The 27179-nt window shown below is 33.7% G+C and overlaps 1 protein-coding gene across 2 annotated transcripts in view; it reads right to left on the reverse strand.

The window, feature by feature from the left end:
* Positions 1-27179, reverse strand: part of DPYD (dihydropyrimidine dehydrogenase) — a 707946-nt gene that overhangs the window by 143104 nt on the left and 537663 nt on the right. For both annotated transcript variants that reach the window (XM_006919549.3, XM_025038477.1), the window contains one exon: positions 61-203. In XM_006919549.3, the coding sequence (XP_006919611.2) occupies positions 61-203 (143 nt within the window). The remainder of the gene's footprint in view (positions 1-60; positions 204-27179) is intronic.

Raw genomic sequence — 27179 nt, forward strand, 5'->3', positions numbered from 1 at the left:
AATTTACACTGTATTTGTTAGACGAAGCTTTTGGAAAGGACAGACACGCATAAGTACTACCTGGAGGACTGAAGCTCCACTGTGGAGAAACTGAAGACCACTTTCGGCTGAGTCAATTCCACCAGTGGCCAAAATGGGAAATCCAGGCAAAGCACGAGCGATGGACGTCACAGCTTTCAAAGCAATAGGTCTGATCGCTGTGCCTACAGAAAATGAGAATGATCGATGGTTAGCATATTGACCACTTGAGCATATTGCCCACTTGAGCATATTGCCTTCTAATCACTATTATGTAATAGTGATTACACTAGAAAAAATTTAATTTTCTTTATCTCTATTTAAGAAACATACATAAGTAATACATAAACATTGCTGTGTTTCAAAGTATATTCATTTGTAAATAAATGTGTATTGATTTTAAATACCTCAATGCTATTATTTAATACAGATGTGTTACGCTACGCATGTGGGTATAGCAACCCTAGAAATCTCCCACAAAATACATGCATATTACAATCTGATATGTAGTAATGTGTAAAAGATTGTATAAAACATTCAAGCATCTGTTTTAAAAATGACAAGGAGCAGCAGACTTTGAGAAAGAAAATGATCACATACAGTGCATAAATAGACAGACATACAGCTTTGTTATATTTCTGCTAAGTATAAAGCAGCTGGTGTGAATACAAATACTCTAAAATTAAGCAAGGTGCTGATGAACTTACAAATTCCATATTGCTTTCTACATATATTTTCCATAATTTGATGGAACATAGTGAGCCTAATCTAATTTTTTCATACATTATGAAGTTTTAACCAAGTTAGAATTAACCAGAATTCAGTAATTAGGGAGTGTGTGTTTAATATTTTATACTTTATTCAGCCAGATATCACCAACATAGTATTCTCTAATCATAATGAAAATTTCATGGATGGGCAGAACACTTTGAGGTTGTACTGTACTAAAGCTGCTTTTCATACTCAAGGATTAACACATCCAGAGTAAATTAATGCTTTCATACCAGAGGAATATAATTTGACATTTCTGGTATGGACTCATAAGTCAATGGTCCTTTAAAGGCATGTTCTGAACTAAAAATAGTTATATTTGTGCAAGAATTTAACATTGCTTTTAACTAGGCTTCATAAAAACAAACTAGCAACTGGTAAAATCAGCCTTATGTGGTGAGTGCTTTATCATTTCTACCACCACCACAAGCATCTCACAGCATTCTCAATATGTACTTATTGGACTGCTCCTTTTGGGGAGGCACAAAGAAATTTCCTTAAAATCAGTGGTTTTCTCTGTATCTTGTTTATATTCATTTCAGATAAAATTGAATTTATGTGTAATAGATACTTTTGCACTCAACGTCAAAAATGTCTGTGGAAATATCTACTTGTTGCTTCCATACCTAAAAAGTTTTGTCTAGAAATTAGTGTTTTTCAGTCAAGACTGTTCAGTGCTGACCCTTCAGAAAATCATAACTGACATTACAAGGCATTAAGTTAGGAAAAATTAGAAACCGAATGTCAAAATTCTATTCCATTTCAAAATATCTATTAGTGACTTCTTAGTCAGTATGTTTTAACCATAAAGAAGGCTAACATAGTAGGCAGGAGAATGCTTACCAAGAACACACACACACACACACACACACACACACACACACACACACACATTTATATAACACATGTTATCTTTGGCTATACTAAAGAAATCTAAGAATAAAAGTAAAAGTATTTTTAAGATAATCTGTAACTTAAATAAACCTTTTATATAAACATATAACTATCTCTGCATAATATAACTGCCATATTCAATATAAACTAAACTGATGTCTTCTTTACATGTATGTTACTTTGAAGTAATAAAAAATATTGGGATTTTTTTTTTCTTATTTAGTGGGCCCTAGAGAGTAAAAGAAATTTGAGCTAAGAAGATAAATAATTTATTTCTAACTGCACTGTTAGAAGACTATCATTATTAACACTAAAGGGTAAAATTTCAAAGTGTTACACAGGGATTATTCCAATTGATATTAATGGGCAACAAATAGCAAATTCCCAGAACACAGCTTTGAAAATTTAACCAGTTACATTTAAAGGGCAACATTATCACGCAGGTGTTAAAAAAACGGCAAATCCTTGATGGCATTTGAAGATATTCAATTAGATCGATAAGACATTTTTTTATTTTATGTTTTTCTTCCTTCTCTAAAACTTTTCCAATCTACCTAATGAACATGAAAACCTTTCAAACTAATAAAGGTATCACTTTTTAAAAATTAAGAGTAATTATGTTCTCTGAGGAAATGTGATCCAAAAATGAAGAAACCGATCCTTCTGTTGCTAGGTAATAGTAAATTCAGTTTTAATTCTTATTATAAATTCCATTTGATTAGTTTTCTTTATAACTCAATTGATTTAATATGAAGTATAATCTATCTGTTCTCAGAATTTTTATGGAAAATAGATTTTAAAAATTACTTTCATTCACCATGAAAGATTTCTGGAAGGAACGTAAATGTCTATAAAGGATCTTTCTAAATTATTATGTAGAGATTTATTTTTAGTTTTAAAACAAGAGAAATGAAGAAATAATAGGCCGTAAAGAAGATACATATATCAACACCATATAGAGTTGTGCATATGTTAATTAAAATGCATAAAGATTTCCAGAATCACATATTGAGAAAAGGATTTTAAATCTGTCACTACTACTATCACTAGTGGTTTTAGATCAAAGACTAGGAAAAACGAAGCCAGTTTGAGAGGAAACTGAATGTGGACTTCATCCTTAGGAAAATGACAGGTTTAAATTAAAAAATTGAAATCCTATAAATTTAAATACATTAATAGGCAACACACAATCTAAATTAAGCCCTCATCTACACGGGGCGGCCACCTGAACCTGGCGGTAAAGCTCAGTTACATCAGGCCATTGTGTTTCGACTGTGTGGAACGCTCCAGTGAAAATCGAGCCATCCTGAATCCCCAAATTTTGAAACATGCTACAGTTTTGAAAAAAAATTAACAAAAAGTGAAGTAGACCTCTAAGTTCTAACATTTCAGCCAAGAGTTCTGATTTGTACAAAAAATGGCCCTTGTGGAAACACTGGTGGACTAGACTGAACTGTAACTTTTGGTATCCATTCAATCTAGGCCTTCCGTATAGTCATGAAATAAAAATCACTGTTGAATTCATAGATCTTTGATAAACTTCACAGAACACTTTTGAATTGCTATGTTCTAGAAAAAAAACATTTTAGTACATTAGAGATTTTGAATTAAAAGTTAACCAATCTGATTTTGATGCATTTTTTCTCTTAAGAAAACGATACTATCAACTGTCAAATGTCATTTTCAATGCAATTTTAAAAACACTATCATTAGCAATTGGATTATGTTTTGATATGTAAGTACTCATATATTAGAACTTAATCAGGTTCTTTACTTAGGCCTTATTTATCCATCATTCTGTCTGTCTATCCAAGAAATATTTATTAAGAACCTATCTTAAATAAAGATAATTGTATCTGAATCTGAAAAGCTTAAAAGAATCACCCCAGTTAGCTAGCTGTGCCCCATGCATAATGTCGCCCAACACAGGTACCCAAAACATTAGCCCCGGTGATCTTAGGAGGTTATTTCAAGGTAAATAATATGAATTCAATTATTCATTTTGTACAGATGTTCCATTAGGAAAAATTCACATTCACTTAAACATCATACTATATAAATACTATATATATACATATAAACACTATTAATATGAATTCTAGAAAGAAGGTAATTTGAGAATGAACTAGTTACAAATCAGGCAGACAATATAAACCAACTGCTTAGGCTGGAATTCTAGTTCCACTACTTACAAGCGATGTGACTTTGTGAAAATGTCTTAATTTTCCTTAACCAATGTTTTTTCATCTACAAAATAATAAAATTATAATAACACCTTCAGAGAGCTGTTTTGAGGATGAAATGACTTGATATAATAAGGATTTATGCATAATAAAAATTATACAGGCCTTTACTATTAAAATCTGTACTACCCATGAGAACAATTGATTTCAGAGGTAGCCTTTATTTAGTTTACTTTGATAGTGCCTTTTGTGTTGTTGCTTTGGGTTTAGAAATCTAATGAAACCATTTTTTTTTAAATTGGAGACAAAAGCATGATGCTTATGATGATAGAACTTTATATCCTCTGATACCTTAGGAGAACCACATATCATCCTCTCACTTTTCTTCTCTCCTAACAGCTTTCATTTAGTAGTGTCATAGTGCTGGCAAGATTAACTGACTCCAAATGTAAAAATCTCAAAAGCAAACATCAATATCTTTAAAAATGTATTTTTGAGAATCAAAAGGTCCATGCACTAAACCAATATGTAAGGGTTTTAATGACAACATAAGAACTCAAGTTTATTAGTGAAAAGGAGGCAGAGCTTTACTTTGCATGACTAAATTCTTGAAGAGAAAAGAAATTTTTAATGGGTAAGATAGCGTGGAACATATGCTAATTTTGGATAACTGGAATTTTGAATAATTGGGTTTAATTTTTTTTTTCCTAATCATTTGACTCCTAGGACAGCCATTGCTACACAATTAATTGTTAGAGTTAAGTCCACAATAAACTCCCTTTGATAATAGCTCTAGCTTGCAATAAAGCAGAAATTGCATTATAATACTCATTCGTGCTCACTGTGTATACAAAAAGAAAATGTAATTTTAATTTGCTTATATTAATTAAAATATAATGAATTAAGTGACTAACAAATTCATTAGAAATTGAACTTTGACTGTCTAATTGTTAATTGTTTTAACATTACCCAGAAAAAAGAAAATATTAGCAAATCAAGAATTCCAAGGATTCAAGAGTTGAGATTGATTTTCATAAAGTACACATAAATCAAGCACCAAAAAATTTATACTTTACTAAAGCAAGCTGAAAATTTAATAAACCTAATATACTAATAAATATGTGAAACACAGCTATTTAAAAATACATCTTTACACATGGATTAAAGTCCTTTGAGAAAATTAGCATAATTCATCCAAAAACCGAAGTACTAAAAGGATCCATATATAGAGTTACATATAGAAATATGAAATCTAAAGAGGAGAAATGGGAGAAAGAAAAGCAATTATTTTATGTTGTTATTTTAGATTTATTTAAAAAGCCAAAAGTTTTCTTAAGAAAATGTTTTAACTTCTGTTGAATACTTCAAGATTTTTTCCCGCTGCCAGTAGTAGAAAGAGTGGGAGTACTCCTTCCAGGAGTGATTTCCAAACGCCAGACACCCTGAGATCAGGGCTTCCTATGCTTGGGTAATTTAACTGTTACGAGGCTGTGAAGGTGGATTCTGTTATCTCTATTTTGTAAATGAAGAAAGGGAAGCTCAAGTTGAATAAGTAACTTGTTTGATGTCACACAGTTGAAAAAGGATAGACTAGGATCAAACACCAAGTCTCTGTGACATGAAAGTCCATACTTCTCAGCTGTTACTAAGAAATGGCAGTGCAGAAATTACAAAGAGGATCATCTTCATCTTGTTTGACTAAGGAAGCCAGTATCAGTACTACCTATAGCTTAATGCTAAGAGCACAGCATCTCAAGTCCAACCAATTTGGTGTAAGCCTCAGCTCTGTTACTTCACACAATTGTGACTTTGAGCAAGTTCCTTCACTTCCTAAAACACTAGTTCTCCCTATCTGTGAAACAGTTATATTAATAACGATGATATCATAGCAATTTGGGGAGTATTAGATGATACAATTTGTGGAAAGCACTTGGTGCCATGCCTGGTTCATAGCATATATAGGCGAATATTACTATCAAAACCAGAGAAAATTGATCAGAAAAATAAACATTCAGCTATAAACATGTGGGAATAAACACCTGACACTTCAGGGGTGTTCATCTCTTAGATATCAAATTTGGAAATCTTATAATTCCTATGTCATTTCACTTCTAAAAATTACGGTGTGAGTCTATGATTATAAAAGTGCAATTTCTGTGAGTATATCTTTATTCGATCTGTAATACAATTGCAATATCTAAATGTATAGGCTTTTGTACCTAGAAACTATGATTTGAGAGATCTATTTCATTAGTATATAGACACAAAGTTACATGTACAAAGATGTCCCTCGAAGTATTGCTTTTTTTTTAATAACAGAGAAAACAATTTAAATGACCACTAGCAGTTCTGCTATTAAATTAATTATAGTTCACCTACATGTGATATCCTAGGAAATTCTTAAAACACACATGAAAATATCTCTAGGATATAATGTTAAGTGTTAATCACAGGCAGCAGGACAATATATATGATGTGGCTCCATTTTTGCTAAAAAAGAAAAGTATGATTACGTTTATTATGTGGGATGTAAATATATAGAATGTTGAGTTTGGGTTTTTTTTTTTTAGAATGTTGAGTTTTAACCTGTTAATAGTTATCATCTTTGGGAACGGATTGAAGAGGAAATTTCAAATTTGATATTTATACTTCCATATTGTTTGATTCTTTTAGGTAAGAAAGTGTTTATGATCCACTTCTGCAATATAAAATGACTTTTTTTTTTTTACCATTCTCCTAAAACGCACAGGACAGGAAAAGGCATTATCAAATTCTGTGCTGTGAAACTTTTATATATGGGATGTGCAATGATTTTATCCTCTGTACATTCAGAAGAGCACATTCAGTTTTTTATTCGATATTTTAAGAAATATAATAAACTTAGAATATATCCAGAACAAGGTAAATAGGGTGAATAGGATAATATCTCTCTCTCTCTCACACGCTCTCTCTCTTCTCTCTCTCTCTCTTCTCCGCCCCTCCCCCCCCCATAATGAGATGGACCTAGAAATAGAAGAAGCTTATAAAAAGTTTAGTTTGGAATTAGAACATAAGCAAACACAGTAAAGCTAAATTTCAGCATATAAATATTATAAAGCAATTTAAGTTATGGTGATTTAGCAGAACACAGGAAAGTAAGACTATATGCCATGCTAATATCAGATTAAGGACATTGAATTATGTTACTAATGTATGCAACATTGTTAACACCATCTGCCAAAATAAACTTTATTCCCTATAACTTTATATATACATATATAAAAGTTTATATGTACAGTTAATTCTATTGTTTTGCTGCAATAAAATTGATTTTTAAATTAAAACAATGATATGCATGTGTGTGTTTTTGTGTGTATGTGTGTGTGTATGGGTGGGTGTGAATATGGGTGTGGCTGGGTGTATGTAAGAAATGGTTAAAAGTAATCCACATAGCTGTCTTCAAATATTTAAAGGATAATCATGAAGAAAGTCTTCATCTATGTTTTTCTCAAAAGATAACAGGAACCAATGGTTAAGCACACATTACTGGTTTTATTATTGTTATTTTTATAATTTGTTGTAAATTTAGCAACATAAATAGCTATGTTGGGACAGTCCTAACCCTTGAACCTAGATGGATACTTGGCAGGTAGGATGAAACAGAAAAGACTTCTGTACTACAGGAAATACTGGATTAGATAATCTCTTCCAATACGAAATTCGAGGATGCTATGAACTTTGACATGGTAGTTTAAGGAGAAATTTTACATGCTCTATGGTTTCCCAGTAAATTATCAGCAATAAAGTTAACTTAAGAAAAGATCAAGTAAGAGTTAAAATAAAATTTTAACATTAAATCCATTCAGTATAGAGACTCTTCTTTTGAGGGCTTTCTAATTGCTAAGTGGTTTTGCATACATTGTCCCAAAGACATTACTATAGTATTTAGAGATCTGTGTAAACTAGACTTGGCAGATAAATATCTCACCCTCAAGATCACTCAGTTAGAAAATGTGGGTCCAGTATTTGAATCCAGGTCTATCTGACTCCCAATACCATACCCTTAACCCTAATACTATACTTGTTTCCTACTTTAAATCTTTGTAAAATTAAGTTAGAGAAAGGAGTTAATTTTTATAACTAATAAAAATTATGTTGTTCCTGTATGATAAAACCAAGACTATTAGTGTTATATTAATTGTTGGCTAGGAATTATAGTCAAGCTATGATAGAAATAGCTATAACTAGAGAGTAAGTTACCTAGTTTGCCCCGAAAGAGTCCCAGTTTACTATAACTGTTTATTTGTAATTACATAATGTAATTTTAAGTAATACTCTTTTTCCTTCTAAAAGTATCCCAGTTTGATGATATATTATAATAATTATACCCAGGAATTATAGAACAAAGATAATTATGAAAGAAAAGTAAAATTTGATTTAGAACAAAACCACAATCTATGAAAAACTTAGAAACTACAGCGACCAAGACTCAAAGGATGGCTTGAAGAGATAAATGTCTTTAAACTTGTTACTAGAAGGAAAATATATGAAATTCATAGGTGATATCGAGGCGCAATTAGTGTATATGTTCTTTCTATTTTCAACCTGTAGGTGGCCACCACAAGCTACACTTATCAAACAACTCATTAGCAGCATTTTCAATACTGTCATCTTCAGATAATTAGCAATTTATTTAAATAACCAATTTCTGTAGAAATAATTGCCATGAAATGCCCTGAACCCAGTTTTTTTTTTTTTATAAACTATAATAAAAGTGTTAAGATAATCCCTGACATTTGCAAATGCCATTAGTTCACCTTTCCTTTTGATAGTGCTATGGCATTATGTTTAAACAATTACCCGATAACACAGCAATTTAATGAAACAGTACGGTAAGCACATTCTTCAATATGGCCAGCGAGGACATTTAGATTCAGAAGAAATCCAGTGTGCATACATGTTTACACAGAGGAAAGGCAGAGCCCAAAGAAAAAGGATTATTGAAATAAGTACATTATTGCTATTTCCAACTTGGTTTAGTTTTCATAGTAGATGCTCAAATACATGCACCCTCTTTGGAAACAAAAATGGAGAGTTTTATAAACTGATTTGTGCAACTGGCGGGTTTAAATTAAAATCATATGAGTCTATGAATATATAAAATATACTCATTATATTATTTGTTCAGCAGCCTCCATGCAAAGAAAATGAATAGGGGATTTTTCTTGCTATCAGTTTTAAATATTTAAGTATGTTTTTAGTAAAAGGGGCAAAACTTCAAAGTAGAGTTATCGAGGAAAACTATAAATGGTTTTTAGATCTCAGCTAGTGTTTAGCATTTAAAATGAACTGGAATTCTAACGCTCAGTTTCTTCCTTGCTTTTCAGCTCTCCATTCCACTAAGACCTATTGATGAGGGCTCAGTATTTTTGAATTGCCAGTGATAAAATTCTTTCAGACTTTCATAGTTTTTAAGCTGTTGGTCTTCACATGATAAAACAGAACTAAAATTAAAGCCAATGGCAATACCATTTTATGGCTAAAATGAAATAATTTCGAGAGCCTACTGAATACCAGTTGCTCTGCTAAAACATTATTTATATTCTCACAAATCACATATGCATCATCCTCATAATACAGATGAGGAAATTCAGGCTCAAAAAAGTTAAGTAGTATACGCGTGTAACAAAGACCTGTTTGGTAAAATAAGCCATTACAACAATAAAATAACTAGTCTACAATGTGATTGTAAAGTTCATTGCTGGGTTTGAATTTGAGGGTTTTTCTTCATTTCCAGATGACTATATGCCTCAGTTCCTTCCATATAAGCACTTCTCACAGTGCTTTTAGTCTATAAATATGATTAATTTACCTATAAATATAAATATAGAGACTATTTTAAAATAGTCATATTTCCTTAGCCAAGAAATTCTGAATCATGGCAGACATAGTGGACTTGGTATATAAACATTTCTCATGTGATTTTGTTTAAGGATGTTCAGGGCAAATATTATACCACACAAAAATCTCACCAGTCTGCGTGTAACAAAAATGGTGATTTGAGAAGAAGAGGAAAATTATAATGACGATGATAATGCTGATGACTAAGCTACATTTTACCTTTAGAGAACCCAGGAAAATTAGAAGTGAGTATTTTTCTGAAGATATAAAAAATAACAAAAAGCGTTCCCACATTCACTAAGGTCATATTATTTCTTTCTTTGGAAATTCAGGATTTCTTTTCTTGCTGAAATGGTGTATACTCTGTTTACTCTGTGGGTGGTTTCATAGTCTGGGTGTCCATGGTAGCACTGGCCATACTGTAAAACTTTTCTTTTCAGGAATACATTCTCTGGTCACTGGTCAATGAATTACATGAGTAAATCTCTGTGCTCTGTGATAAGACCATGTTCCCTAGAGTGCTGAAGCCCGGGCTATACATGGCAGACGAGGAGGTTCCATTCTCTTTTTTGCCTGGATGACTCTCAGAGATCGTAAAGTGGAGAAGGACATCTTTGGCTGGACCGTCTCTGAATCCTCTGAGAACAAATGCTTTCTGTACACTGATGAGGCACTTTGGAAAGGAGGGGCTCTATTGATTAATATTTACTTTGCTGATTAGTAATTGCTCTCTCAATTAATTGACAATAAAATTTCTTCCTGAATTTCAATAGGGTAAAATATGAGAAATTATTTTCAGTCAAAATCATTCCTTACACCCAGCATCATGTCAATTGTTAAAAAGCAGCAGCAGAGGTGCCTCCTCTTAACGAGCTAATGAGGCTGAGTAGATAAGATGAAAATATGGGCAATGCATGTCCACATCCTGATGATGTGAGGCAGACAACAAAACTGCCGAAACTCACAGGCCAGGATGATCCAGGAAAATTGAAGCAGTCCAGGAAGGCTATGAGGGAGATGAAGGACTTCAACAGGGCTCTTGGAAGATGGGTAGGTAGGCCTGGGGTTGAGAACTAGGATATTTCAAACTCTGGCAGGGAATGGGGACGAGGTGAGCAAAATTGCAGATATCGTAAGGAACCAATTGTGTTTTTGAATTATTTTATTTAAACTAAAGTAGCTTATCAGGTTGGGAATGTTATATAAGGCATGTGGGTGGGGAGACAGCCCTTCCTCCGCTCCCCCAGCTAACACCATCAATTTCTATACAATATTTTATTTTAAAAATAATTTTTAAAATATTGATCTGGCATAAGAATAAATAGGTTTGAATTTTGACAGTGTCTGAACAAAAGATATAAAATAAAGGAAGTCCAAATTTATTTTGGTGTTAATAAAAAAATTCTCAGGCGAAACTAAAGAGAACGTATATGACTCTGGTATAGCCTTTTTATAGATCATGAGGATCTTTCTACTCTGATTTAAAAAGTAATAGGATTTTTATCAGTTAGAAGAGACAAGGGTTACAATTAAAATAATAAGAGTCCCTTTTTCACATTGTAGAGAGCTCATGTGACAGAAGATAACTGATACCAGTAATGTAAATTTTCATTTTCATAGATGCATTTATATTTTTAACGAACATCATAAATACTGCAGGGATCTTTGGCATGCATATATCATGCAATCAAGCAATTAGGAAAGGGAAAAATAATTTAACATTACATTACTTCAAACAAGATCTCTCTAAGTTATACGTAAAGGTGCTCTAACACTACCTAGATCATGGAGATGGGTGTCGATCTGGCAGCCTCTCTTCTACCATGCTAGAGGGCACTACAGGCCACAATTCCTCATCTAGTACCAACCTGTGCATATTGGTATGGCCCCTGGGAACCCTGACATTTTAGGGTTTTGCACTATAAGCTAGGACACTTCTCAGGTGGTTGGAAATCAGTAGCTATATGGATAACCATGGAATGGTTAAAAACAAACAAACAACTTCTAAATAGAACCAGGTCAAATAAAATAAAATAATCTATGTAAATAAAGCAGGTAGTACAGTGACAAGCACATAGTAAGTGCTTAATAAGCAGAACCATCATCACAGATTCTAAAAACAATGAAAATATAACAAGGGAACAATATGAACAACTTCATGCAATAAATTTAACAACTGAAATGAGATGGACAAATTCCAAGCAAAATACAACTAGCCAAAACTGACAACAAAAAACAGAAAATCAGAATAAAAAATAGCCCCATAACTATTACAGAAATTGAATTCATAACAGCAGCAATGACAAAAAATATATTTTTACCAAGGAAATTGCAGGACCAGATGGCTTCACTGGTAAATTCTATCACATTCAAAAAAGAAATAATATCAATTTTATACAAACTTTTGAAGAAGATAGAAGGAACAAATCCCAACTCATGTAATGAGGCCGCATAATCTTGAGGCCAAACCTGACAAATATACTAAGAGAAAATAAAATTATAGGCCAATATCCATCATTAACACAGACTCGAATATCTTTGATAAAATATAAGAAAACAATATTCGGCAATATATAAGGCAGGGTAAAGCATTGTGGTCAAATGGAGTTTATCTCAGGAACGAGAGGCTGGCTTAACATTTGGAAATCAATTAATGTAATTCACCATATTAACATAAAAGAAAAGAATAAAAAGGAAAAAACTGTTAGCATCTCAAAAGAGTGCAGAAAGTGTATTTAAGAAAATTTAAAATCTGTTCATGATGAAAAGGCTCAGCAAATAGGAAAAATATAGCTGAATCTCCTATATCTGACAAAGGGCGTCTAATAAAAAAAACGAATAGCTAACATCATGCTTAATGGTAAAACATTATCTCTACACACTTTATATGCTTTCTATATACTATATTCTCTGTTCTTTTCTATATACTAGCAATAAGCAATTGGAAATTAAAATTCAAAATAACATTTACAGTAGCACAAAAAAGCAAGATATAGGAATAAATTTGTGAAAGATATGCAAGATCTCTCTACATTGAAAACTACAAAATATTCCTGAGGAAAATTAAAGAGACCTAAGGAAAAGAAGAGACATGTTGTATTCATAGCCTGGAAGATTCAGTACTGTCAAGATGTTAAATCTCTCCAAAGTGATCTACAGATTCAGCAAAACCCAAATCAAAATTCCAGTAAGCTTTCTTTGAAGAAAATGATAACCTGATTCTAAAATTTATATGGAAATATGAACAATCTGTAATAATCAAAACAATCATGATAAAGAAAACAGAATTCAAGGACACTATTATGCTTCAGGACTGGCTATAAATCTACAGTATTAAGACAATAGTATAAGAATATAGAACAGGATGGAGTCCACAAATAGTCCTCACATAAATGGTCAATTGATTTTTGACCAAGTCACCAAATCAGTTGAGTGGGGGAAATAAAAGTCATTTTAACGCATGGTGCTACAACTGGTTAGAAGAAACAAATGAACAAATAACTTTCACTGATATCTCACTTCATACAAAAAAAAATTTATAAAGATTCAAGATGTATTGAAGATCTAAATATAAAATCTGAAATTATAAATTTCCTAAGGAAAAAGCATAGGAGAATATCTTTGTAGCCTTGAGTAGACACAAATTTCTTGGAAAGGACATTAAAAGCAATAATTACAGTTTAAAAAAATAATATATATGAACTGGACTTTATCAAAAAATAAAGAGAGAAGCCAAAGTCTAGGAAAAAGAACTCATATCTAAAATGTATAAATAACTCCTATAAAACAATTACTAGATAAGTAACTCAATTAAAATGGACAAAACTTGAGCAGATATTTCAAAGAAGATATACAAACGGGGAATTAGTACATGAAAAGGTGCTCCATGTCAGGAAAATACAAATCAAAACCACTATGGGACACCATTTCATATCTATTAGAAAATAGCTAAAAATCAGAAGACTGATAACACGAAATGTTGACATAGACATGGAACAAATAGAACTCTCATACATTTCTGGTAGGAGTATAAAAATGATAAAATCACTTGGGATAATTGTTTGAAAATTTCTTTATAAATTCAACATACATCTATCCTATGATTCAGCAGTTTCATTTCCAGAGTTTCATCCTATACAAGAATGTTCATAGCAGCCTTGTTTATAATAACCCCAAACTGGAAACCACCCATATGTTCATCAATGAGGGATGGATAAACAAGTTGTTGTCAATTAATTTAATGAAAACTGTCAGCAATAAAAAGGACTCACATACTGATATCTGCAACAACATCGATGGATATAAAAAATTATGTTGAGTAATCAAAGCCCAAATACACACACACAGACACACATACACACAGGTAGGGATGTAGAAAAGGGAGAGAGAGAATGTTATTTCATTTATATAAAGTTTAAGAACAGTCAAAAATAATCTATGGTGGTATAAGTCTCAGCTAGGAATAGGAGACTTGATTGCAAGCCATACAAAGGAATTTTCTGGTGTGAAGAAAATGTTTTCTATTCTGTTTCTGATTGTAGTTACTACAGATATATACAATTTTCAAAGCTAATTTAACTGACACTTAAGATCTGTGCATTGTATTATATATAAAACATACTTCATTCAAAAAATTAAAAATATGTAATTACATTTAAGAAGTACCAAAAATGTCTATCTCAAAAGTTAGCCTCTTCCATTTGTATCTACTTGCAAGATATCTTTTGATGGTCAGATCATTCAAAGGCTTCATCTATAAAATATGAGAGCATCTTCCCATTTGTGGATAGAAACTAAATCTGTGAGACACTGAATCTTATATTTTAAAGGTAAATGGGATGAAAGAACGTCATCTGTAGTATATCATGAAAGATAAATGTGGAGAACTAGACGACCCACTGGGAGAGCTTTTTATGGTGTTGTTGGTCTCTTCAATATTTGTAATCTCCATGAAATTTTCTTGAAAGCAATGCTTTTAAAGAAGCACGTATATAACAAATAAGTATGTACACATACATACATATACAATATATACTATCGGTGATAAATCACTGGTTGTAAAGAAAAGGACACGTAGAGTACAAGAATGATGCAAATATAAAGGTATTATGGCTGGACTGTAGGTCTGAATCACAAACCTTGGATTAGCCAGGCGTGTGGAGCACCACTCTATGGACAGGCTCGGCTCCAGCAAGCTCAAAGGCACTCTGGCCTTTCGCTGACTGTTGTACTAAGTGAGACCCCAGAGCCAAATTTCAAAAATGTCATCAACTGATCACAAATGTTGTTAACATATAATGGGAGTTTCTGTTTCTGCAGTTTATGCCCAAATCACTATTTGAGTATATCTTTACCTTTCCAAAACAAGAGAGCAAACACTCCAGGGCGTTGTTCCTATTAAAATCTTGTCATCATAAACTTATCTTCCCAGTTGAATCTTTAAAGAATATTTGGCTTATGGCTTATGTCAAGTCTATGATGAGTATGCAGTGAAATAGCTTCTCTTTATTTGCTACTTTTCCAATCTTCTATGTTTTCTGATGAAATTTCAGGCTCCTGTCAAATTAAGGTCATTACTTTGTTGCCTGGCACAGATATTTAGGCTGAATTGGCAAGTGTGCAACCCCAGATGATTCAACTTCTTGCCAAATGGCATTTAGCTAACTTTTGCATGCATGAAAAGGAGAGAGAGTCTATTAGCAGGACCAACTTGGTGGAAAAAAGATAGAGAGTCAGTATCTAATGCACATATCTAAGCAGAAATGTCATGCATATGTTTTTCCTCATTCATAGATGCTGATTCTATGTATATTGTTGCCATAAGTGTTTCATCACCCAAATGCTTAAATTGTGTATAATAATTCCAAATAGCATTGGGCCATTCAGAATTGGGCATTGAGCATCACAGATGTGCTAAAACCACTTACAGAGGCATGGCTAGAACGTGGTTCCCACGTTGGTAACCTTTGCCCAAACTGCTATATATTATTTTCTCAACAGAGCTCAGAGACTCTTTCTAATTGTGTAAAAGCTGACAGAAATCATACTAGAGCATACCAGTCTTTCAAATCTTTTCATGTATATCTGCAGTGAATATAAATAGGGCCTGCAGTCACAATCTACATCTTTTTTCTAAGACTAATGTTTGTTTTACCCTAGTAATAAGAATGAAGGTATAAGAAATGGCATGTTCTCAGGCAGTAAGTGGCTTGAAAAAGGTTTCCTGTTTGCGTTCTAGATCATTTATTTATAAACTCCAGAATACAAAACATAAGATTCCCAGAGTTCTTGCTTAGTAAATGCTAAATCGTTATAGGGTGGCTCTTGAAATCTGAAATTTGAAAATGGGAAAGTGTTAAAGAGTTTCAAGGAAAAATTATATATGCCCCATATCTAGCAAAAAATGAACTAGGGAAACATATCTGTAATTGCCAAAAAGGGCTAGCACTCTGAAGACTGTAGGCAAACAAAATGCTAACAAGTTTAATTATTCACAATGGCACATTTATGGAGAGTATAATGTCACAATCAATAATTACAAGCCCATACAAATAGCATTGTAATAATTCTACAAGGCATGTTCAGAAGTGAAATAATTTAGAATTTGAAATCGATAGCATTTATAGGCATTGGAAAATGTCAAATGGAAAATGAATGCCAGTGTTTGTATTCTTTCTGGAGCAATCTTACTACTCAGATTTTAATTATTCCTTAAAAGATTTCTTAGTATCTGAAAACAAGAGCAAACATTTGCCCTTTTCGTATCTTAATTAACTCTTTCAACAGATTTAGATTTGTTAGGGAGATGTTTCACACACAAGAAAATGACAAGTCTCCATGAGAACTAAGATTTTTCCAAATTTTGCTCTGTAGTCCATAGCCCTTCTTTTGGCTTCTCCCCTGATTCTCTCATAGTGTTTTTGTTCCCTTCATTTCTCACTGTTAGCCTAGACGATAAAGGCTTTGACATAAATACTTCCTACCACGAGATATCACATTGGTAAATTCTTAAATTAAAATATTCCTTATAATTAAAAATAGAATAAATTGGGTGACGGGTATATGGAAACGCTATGTACTATCTTTCCAACTTTTCTGAAATTCAGTTATTCCAAAACAAAAGGTTTATTTTTTTAAAAAAATCCCTCATACAACACTTGGATTACCCTGCTTTTGTAAAAAATATCAGCTTGTCTATATTATTTGGCAAAGAGAGAGACAAACTTGTGAATATTGGAATTAGCTTTTTTATAAACAAAGTATTTATAGTTGTTTTTATTAATTGCCACAAATAATAGCTATCTTTTGTTGAACAACCTAATATGTGCAAAGCACTCTGTTAAGGCTTTTATGTATGTTATTTCATTTAAATCTCATAAAATCCCAGGAGCTATTACTTTTGATGCTCAAAATGGTTAAATATCCTGCCTTTGTAATAGTAACTGGAAGACCTTAAAATCTACTCAAATCTGTTGACTCTCAAATCAATGCTGCTTTCCATATTACCTTCCATCAAAAAGTTAGTATTTGTATGTAGTTCTTGTGTTCATACAAATAAGGTTCTATATACTGTACTAGCTTGTATATTTGTAAGAGAACTCCAAAATAACCCTGCAAACAAGTTGCTATTAATCCTAAAAACAAAAGGAAAAATCCTGAAATTTTCTAGTAAAAGCTGTTCTTGTTATAAAATCATTTCACTGTCATCTCTAGTCTTTGCTGACACTTATACAGGTTTCTGGAAAAAAAAAAGTATTTAACCATTTTTCCATTAATGAAGTGATGTCCAATCACCTTATATATCACTAAATTACCTATCAACTGAGAAAGAAGGAGCAGAAAATTTAATTTCAGGTTACTTCAGAAACTATAGCAACCAGGCTTTTTGGCAGTCAAAGGGTGTAAAATCCAGATTAGATAGATGGATATATTTACATATTCACTTTTACATTAAACAGAGTGGATGACACATCCCTGTATAAAACCTATTATTTAAACACTTCAAGTGAAAAGTGTTAAAATAAATGGCTCATGACTTATGAAGTGTTAAAATAAACGTTTATTTCAACACTATACATGTCATAAGCCATTTATTTCAACACTTTCTACTTCAGAAGATTCACCCAGACAAAGAAGAAAGATTTCATTTGCTATGAGTGTGTCAACAGGCCAAGACATTGAGGCTAAAAGAAAAGTTTTGATGCTAGGACACTTGGTTTGGGGAGGCTGGGTCAGAAAGCATGATTGGAGAGTTGATGCTTCACATCTGGTAAAAGCTATGTGGACGTGGTAAGTTCTTTATCAATGCTACCTACATTTGGCTTAATTTACATGTCGCGTTTATCTTAACCAATTGAGAGACTTCGGGGCATGCCTGAGTATCAAAATTGAAAGGGCAATGTACTGTTTGGGGATATTTCTACAAAGAAAACATGTTTTATTTCATGTCTCCTCTTAATAGAAGAGCTTGATGTGACCCAAACTCTTTAGGAAATAAAACTTCTAAGAATAAAGGCAGAGTTTCTTAAGCATATTAAGTGCATATGATTATATAGCACTTTTAATAAAGTGCCAAGTTCTGTTCTAAATACCGTACAAATAGTAACTAATTTAAGCCTCATGACAATTTAGAGAGGAGGTACTCATATTTCTGCCTTTTCTTTTTTCAGAGATAAAATTGAGGTACGAGGTGGCTGAGTAGCCTATCCAAGGGAAACTACGACGTGGTGACACCAGGATTCTCCCCTGAGCACTTAGCTAGGTTGCTGCCTTTTAGAAATAGAATGTCAGATTATTATTCTCATGGTCTAGAAGTTACTTAACCTTGAGAAGCTGTCAAGTTCACTGAATTTTCAAGAAGGGCAGCTCGAATGGGTAAAAATTTCTCTCCTTTGTAAACACAATGTCGAAATAAAAAGAATTAATAATGTTTCTACATGAAATTGGTATTGACTGATGACTGATGACAGTTGATTATGCATTTTTTCAGTTTTGTCTATTTTAAAATTTCATTGTCCTACAAATGTTTGAACATCTACGGTCAAAATGAGAATGTCTGATAGAGACTGAATTATTTCCCTCCAGTATATCCCTCTAACATTTGATAAAAATGCTGATAAATGTTTCTATTTTCAAGTGAACCCAGTAGTGGTAGACTTTACATTCTGAAGGTCTCTCTGGTGTCTCTTTTATAAGGTCACTAATGCCATTCACCCGGGCTCCACCCTCATGACCAATCATCTCTCCAAGATCCCACCTCCTCATAACATCACTGGGGGCTGGAATTTCACACATGAAATTCAGGAGTTAACAAACATTCTGTCCATAACAATACCTTTGGTAGTTTCAAGGCCAAAAATTGGTAAAAAAAGAAATCACAAGACTGAGGGCATTTTGACATATAAACAAACTACTCTGAACATACCGCAATGCAAAGAAAAATTCTGAGATAGTGTCTTGTAGGAATATTTAACATTTCAAGGGGGTAATCTAAAGTGTAGCAAAATTATGAAACATATAGAACATAAAAGAGGCATAAGAGTTTTTCAAACAACAGGTTGAATAATAATAAAATATATACTCATATATTTATACAACTTTAAATTTGATATCTTGTTTTCCTGTTTTCTTAATAATTTTTAAATTAATTTTTATATTTTTATTTTTTTCAATTAGAGTTGACATAAAATATTATATTAATTTCAGGTGCACAACACAGTGATTAGACATTTATATAACTTATGAAATGATCATTCTGATAAATTCAGGACTCACCTGACACCATACGTAGTTATTACAACACTACTGACTGTGTTCCCTATGTTATACATCTCCAATTTGTATCTCTTAATCCCCTCACTACTTCACCCATCCTCGCACCCCTCAATCTGACAACCATCAAAATGTTCTCTGTAAATATGAGCTTGTTTCTGTTGTTCATTTATCATGTTCTCTAGATTTCACATATGAAATTTGTTTTTCTCTGAGTTACTCCACTTAGCACAATACTCTCAAGGTCCATCCATATTGTTGCAGATGGCAAGGTTTCATTCTTTTTTATGGCTGAGTAATATTCCATTGTATATATATACCACCTCTTCTTTATCCATTTATCTACTGATGGACACCCAAGTGGCCACCATATCTTGGTTACTGTAAATAATGCTGCAAAGCACATATGGATTTACATGTCCCTTCAAAGTAGTGTTTTGGGTTTCTTCAAATAAATACCCAGAAGTGGAATTACTGGGTCCCTCTTATCATAGCCTTTGTTTTAAAGTCTATTTTGCCTTGTATAACTATTGGCATCCCAGGCTTTTTTTTGTTTGCTTCCATTTCATGCAACATTTTTTTCATCCCTTTACTTTTGGTCTGTGTGTGTCTTATGTACTAGGTGTGCTGTGGGCCCACTGGCACAGTCTTCCCTGGCCATCTGAGCCTAGTGCTCCAGGTATGTCCCTTGTATGGGTTGTGTGTGCCCTCCTGTTGTAGTTGAGCCTTGGTTGCTGTTTGCTCATTAGTGAGAGGTATTGTCCCTTAGGCTGATTGCTTGTGAGGACTGGCCATGACCAATGGAAGAGCTGTTGTGTAACGATGACCTTACAGAGCAAGATTGTCTGCCCTTTGGGTGTGTTGTCCTCAGATGTGACCCTGGCTCAGATGTGAGCCAGATATTCTGGCTCAGACCAAAGCTGGCCATTGAGTGTGCAGACTGGGGCCTCCTGGGAGGGGCCCTTCCAAAGGCCAAATTCAGCTGCAACTTGTGCTCTGCCTGAGGCCACCTGGCATAAGCCACCAAGCAATCTACAGATAGCTACTACCACTCATACCACTTAGAAGTGCATTGAGAGGCCAAGCCACAAACTGAGGCCAGCTGCTGCTTATGCTGTGCTTGGGGCTGCTCAAGAAGAAGTACAGGGCATGTCAAGGCCAGATGCTATTTGTTTAGGTTTTGTGAACCTTTGAGAGATTTTAAGAAAGTCCACGGCATGAACCAAGAGAGGCCGTTTGTATTGAAAATCCACTGAAAATGGTTTGGTCAGGCTCTCAAGTTGGGTGGGACAGGGTCTCTGGGACTCACCAGGGTGGGAAGACCTGTGTTAGCCATATAACTAGAGACTTAGATATGGTGACTGTCTGTGTCTGCAAGCCAGGCAAGGGAAAGCTCAACAAAGGAACAATACCCTCTGCCAGCACTTCTGTCTGGGAGAAAGCTGTCCCTTCAACCCTTACCCTGAAGCCAGACCATACAGTCCCTCCCCATATGTCCCTAGAGCCTTTTGAGCTGCTGCCCAGTTCTGGAGGTCAGAGTAAGTGATTCTGTCACTGAATAAGTCCACGTGTGGGCCCTTTAAGAGGAACGCCTGGGAATCCCACAGCCATCTGTCTTACTCAGCCACAATTTCCACTGGTTTTCACAGCCAGAAGTTGTGGATACTTCTCTTCCTGCCACTGGTACCCTGGGCTGATGATCCTAGTGTGGGGCCAGGACCCCTCACTACTCTGGGGGAACCACTGCAGCTGAGATATTTTTCCTGATCCTCAACCACCACATGTAGGAGTGGGACCAGCCTGTTTCATGTCTCTACCTCTCCTACCAGTCTTGAAAGTGGCCTCTTCTGTGTGTCTCCAGTTATAAAACTTCTGTTCCACTAGACTTCAGGTGACTCTCAATGATGGCTATTCTATAGTTTAGCTGTAATTTTAATGTGGTTGTGAGAGGAGGCGAGCACAACATTTACCTACATCTTGATCGACCAGGCATCGATATCTTGTTATTAGAATATAAATTACTTCAAATAATATAATTTTGATAATTATTTATCATATGTTACATATACTAGATAAATGAGATCTATCTTTTTATAAATGAAAGTGAATATTTAAGGAATACTATTAAGAGCAAATTTTGATGTTTACTAGTGGAATTAATATTTTCCCAGCTTCTCCTCAATTTAAGAAAAATTCCATACCATCAATTGAAAAACAAAATTTGAATTAAAAAACAAATGTTTATACAAATTTAAACCATACATTTAAAACATTCAAATATTTTCATCCATTAAATCAACAGGTTTATTGAATGCTAACTATAAAGCAGCTATTATATTTGTAGGTGGTAATATATTTTATTGTAATATATGCTAATTGCTCCAGTAAAACCTGAGCAAGTAACCATGACAGTTTACAGGAAGGTATAGTGTACTTTGTCTAGTTTGGTTACTTTTCATTGAAGATCATATAAACTAAGTCTTAAAAATAAATGGCATTTTAGAAGGCAAAGAAGACAGGGATGGGAATCACAGGTAGAGAAAACTGTATAAGCCAAAAGATTAAGATCTAGAATTAATTGGGACATAAGGCATGTAACAAGGAGTAAAGGATGAATTAGGGGGAACAAGAAGGGGACAAGTCTGGATCGAGAGTGTGGCAGGTATTTCTATGATCCACATCTCATCTCCTCAACCACCTCTAATTTCAACTAACTGCTACGCACAGTTCCATGACAGCTCTTTCTAACCCCAAGAAGGCAGAGACCTACCTTTCATTCTGCTGGGCTTATTTATACTTTTGCCCCAGGGCCTCTGCAGACACAGCAAGAGGCCATTGGGCCTGTGCAATTGCACCCATACCCACAAAAGTGCAGGGGAGTGAATGTTCCCCAGGACAATCCTCAAGCAGGGTTTGATGGGCGCCGCTGGATAAATGCTGCAGCTTTCTATCCTTTGGGTGGACAATTCTTCAAGGTCTTCTGGCTTCTCTATACTTCTCAGGAGTTCGTAATTATGATCTTAAAAAGAGCACTCTTAAATTGGCTTCTACTGCTTCTTGCCTTATGCTCCCTCCTCCCTCATATCAACTTCCTGAGATCAACTCCCAAACAAACTATCTTCATCCAAATTTTTGTCTTAGAATTGTCTTTCATGAGAATTCAAACTAAGGCAGTGAGAGATACAATGGGGCCAGTTTGTGAAGGGTCCTATCGTCCACACTCAGCATTTTGGACTTTTTCTTACAGGACTGGGAGAGGCTCTGAGAATTTTGAGCAGAAGCATCACAAAATCCGATGGCCATTTAGACTTTATACGTGGTAGTAGTGTTACATAAGAATGAGAAGATGAAAGTGAAACTGAAGCAATTATTAAAAAGTCATTTAAAAATTAAGTCTCACAAGGGCTCGGACTAAATCAAGACTACTGAGATAGAAATGAGGTAAAAGAGTCTAGTCACATTCAGAGATGGAATATATAGAACTTTGTAATTAATTAGATGTGAAGACTAAGAGGGTGGGAGCCATGAAGAAGACTTAGAGGTTAATGTCATTAACCATAATAATTTTTAAGGTTTGTAGAGAATAATAAATTTGGATTTGGGTAAGTATCTGAGGTTATCTAGATGTAAAACAGCTGAGCTACTTAAGAACATGGAATATAGCCCATTATTTATATTTTGGTTTGTCATGCATAGTGTATAACTATGCATGGGATTCTGTAAACGCCTTATTCATATATAGTAGCCTAGAGCTAAAAGAGATTGTGACAGTGTTGACTAATAGAAAGCATTTGCTAAAATGTTGTCCAGCTGAAAAAATCATGTATGGACTTTTGGGTTATAAAACCTTGGTATAAATTTCTGTTTTCCTTTCTTAATAGCAATCATGAGCTGTATCTTAATCAATCTAAAAATAAAGCTAACAACACCTATCTCATAAGTTTGTTGTAAGAATCAAATGATTCTGGGGCTGGGTAAAAAAGGTGAAGGGATGAAGAAGTACAAATTAGTAGTTACAAAAAATTCACGGGATTTAGAGTATAGCATAGGGAAGAGAGTAAAAGATTAAAAAAGTCAACAATTTATATTCATCATTGCTACTGTGTAGTCGAATGAAGAGAAACATATCATAAAGTACACTTATTACATTTGATCCCATGAACAACAAGAAAATAATTAAATGAAATTCTGGAAATGCTTCGAAACAGTAAAAGTGTTACACAAATTTTAGTTATTACATCATTTAAAAAATAATTTCAGGAATTGATAGATATAGAACAACATGACATGAAGTTTTTAATGAAGATGATAATAAAAGTTAAAATTTAGTATGCTTACTATATGTTAACTAGAACTTTATGTACTTTTATAATTATTATCTCTTAATAATGATGACAGAATTTGGAGCAACAGAAAGACCACGAACCAAGGACCAAAGTATTCAACCAAGGTGGGGTAGTAAGTTAAGGTCAATAGATAAGATCAGGGGGCATAACTGAGGCTAGGTCAGTGCAAAAAGTCAAGGTAGTATAATAAAGGTAAGAACTTCAAAGAATGGTGATTAAAGATAGTACAACAATAATTGTGAAGAAGTAGTGAAATAATAAAATGATTATATTAACATCATTAATTTCTGTTTGTTTTCTATTCCTATCCTTTTTTCATATCTGTTCAAAGTAAGCTAGTCAGATTAAAAGAGGGAAATGATATAGACAATGCCATACATAGGTATGTACACGTAGCTCTACATATATATAAAGTTACTTTTCACCACTGTCATTCTTGGCAGACAAAACACTATAATCATTTTATAGTTGAATGGCATATAATGCAATGAAAGGTCTTCACAGGAAAAAATATATTATGTTTTTATCCTTTCTTTAGCAGTGATTAGTTCCAGAAATATAAGGTATCATCACTTCTCGAAAAGCACTGTAGGTTATAAGATTTCTCCTCTGAAGTTGGCAACATGTAATAAATGTGCTTTATTCCTAAACATCAATCAGTTTCAAGAATGGCAGATGCTTGTGGAATGGTAATAATAGAAATAGTCAGCTAAGAAGTACTAGAGGCATTGAAACATTGGGTGACAGATATAAAGACTTCTTGTTATAAAAGAACGCTCTTATATAATTATGGTTTTATAACTAGTTACATCAGTTTCCAAATATTTATTTTTTTAAATTTCTCTTTTTGGTAATGAAATGTATATGAAAGTGTTCGTACTGACATAAGAGATGAAAATATATTCAAGAACTACGTAAAAGTATTCTGAATAGATGTGGTGGCACTAGGTCATTTAACCTGAAGAGTATCCCATTTAGATAATCACTAAAAGGGTGTTTGAGAGCATTTAAATTTATTGCAAAAGTATGGATTTGAAGTGAGAATGTTTGTGATACATCATACAATTAGCCTGAAGTTAAAGTGTTTAAGCAATTTATGAAATAGCTTTGTGGATATATATACTCTATTGAATATGTGGTTTGGTAGAAAACATGATGATTTTTATTTTCCAAAGTAAAACTTCATTTTTTGCAAATACATATAAAAATTAGATCCCTGACCTAAATGGAATTGTATATGTATATATATACATATATGTGTGTGTGTGTGTATAATTTAGTTTCAAATATACAGTACATTGGTTAGACATCTATATAGTTCATAAAATGATCTTCCCAGTTGCTCCCTCCCTCCCCTGACCCTCCATTTAGCCAACGTATTAATGTTAACTGCATTTCCTATGCCGTGCTCCCCATCTTTGTGACCATCCATTAGCTACAAATTTATACTGCTTTAGCCCTTCACCCCATTCTTAAATGGAGTTATATTTTGCTGGAGAAAGGGTCTGTTGACTGACCGTAACTATATAACATAACATGTTCAAATGCCAAAGACTAGTGGGCAGTTCCAAGAAAGCTCAGAGAGTGGGCAAGTGCAGAATATACTTGAAGAGGTGGTCATCAAAGACACAAAACCAGATAGGAGGACCGCAGGCACTCCAAACTTCAGAAATGTTTTGAAGGAAGGCATGGAAGTGAGAATGCATATACTGATTTTACAGAACAAGGAGATACACATTCACCTTGAGGGAACAGTGGATAAAATGATCATTGCGTAGGTTGGGATGGAGATGGTTGCTTGACTGTGGAGACTTACTTTAGAATGACTAAGAAGTTTGACAATCAGGCCATTGGCCAAATGCACAGAGTTCTTGTTCTGTGTAGTTTATCGAGTAGATTTTGGAGAGGATTATAATATGAAGGTAAAGAGAAAGAAAAGGGGAACCAGATTTCTTATGATAATACTTTGTTATATATATTATATATAATATATCTATAATTTGAAATCGCATCAATTCAAAATTGTTTTAGAAATTCAATTTCACAAATATGACAATACTAAGTATCAGTTAAACTTGCTAGTGAAGATAAACTTATGACAACCCTCTTTGAGAAAGAACAGAAGAATGTGTACATCAAGAAAGAGTCAATTTGTGTCTCTCTCCTAAGTCACCATAGGAAGGAGAAAATTTAGAAGGGGAATTGTACCAAATGGCTATTTTATTTAAAAAATTTGAGAAGATAGTTCAAAATTACTTCTGAGGGTAGCACAGGGTATAAATTTACTTGAGAAGCTAAAAGGGTGTTCTTAGACTTGAGAAGTAGGACTAGATCAGGTATTTGGCGTATATTATCTCATTTATCCCTCATAATAGCTTTGTGAGTCCTGGTTTGGGGTATTATCTTCAGTTCTCAGTGAAGATACAGAGGTCAGCACATGGTAAGTGTGTTCCTCACTTAAACTCAATAAGTTATTTGCATTGTTCATGTGGCCCATATCTAGTAACTCCTGAAGCACTGAACTATTTGCAGTTTCTTAAGGATATCAAATTTATTCACACTTCTGTGTCATTTCTCTTGTGATTCAGAAATGTTCTTCACCTCCTTTGTCTATTCATCCTTTAAAGCCCATACCAAATATTAGATCCTTTGGGGGACCTTCCCGAACCATCCTCAATCACCATGTTCCTTTCTTTTAGTCCCTCTAGCACTAGTGGGACATCACCTTGAATGACAGCAGTACATACATGCTTCTTCTTTTATGGCATGAGCTATGAAAGGACAGGAGAAACATCTAGTTACTACCTTGCCTATGGGTCTATTCTTGGGAAAGAAAATAAGGGTAAGCCTTAGGAAACAGTGGGCATGGCCAGACAAGTTCCTGAAGCTCTTTTGAGTCTGTTTCTTTATTATATCATATGAGGCCAATGAAAGTACCTACTTCATAGAGTTAAATAAGAAGTGTGTGTAAAATGTTCCACATAGAGTCTAACACATTTCTAAGCCCTAAGGAATATTAGTTTTTACCACCACTAACACCACCATCATTTATCTTAGTAATTAATGAAAATATATCTCAACTTCCTGAAAGATTGAAAAGGGTTACATTTTCCTCTAAAACTTGAAGATGATTAATTTTGTTTTATAAATACTATTGTCATTGGAAGATTGTCATTTGCATAGAGTCACAATGAAAAATAAATTAATTTTTATTTTTTATGATTGATATTTTTTCTTAACTTATGATCAAAGCATCTAAAGAAGGAGCAATTTGTAATACATTTACTGAAAGAAAAAAAGAATAATATAATTTTTC

Source organism: Pteropus alecto, unplaced genomic scaffold, assembly GCF_000325575.1.
Source record: "Pteropus alecto unplaced genomic scaffold, ASM32557v1 scaffold106, whole genome shotgun sequence".
Classification (NCBI taxonomy): Eukaryota; Metazoa; Chordata; class Mammalia; order Chiroptera; family Pteropodidae; genus Pteropus; species Pteropus alecto.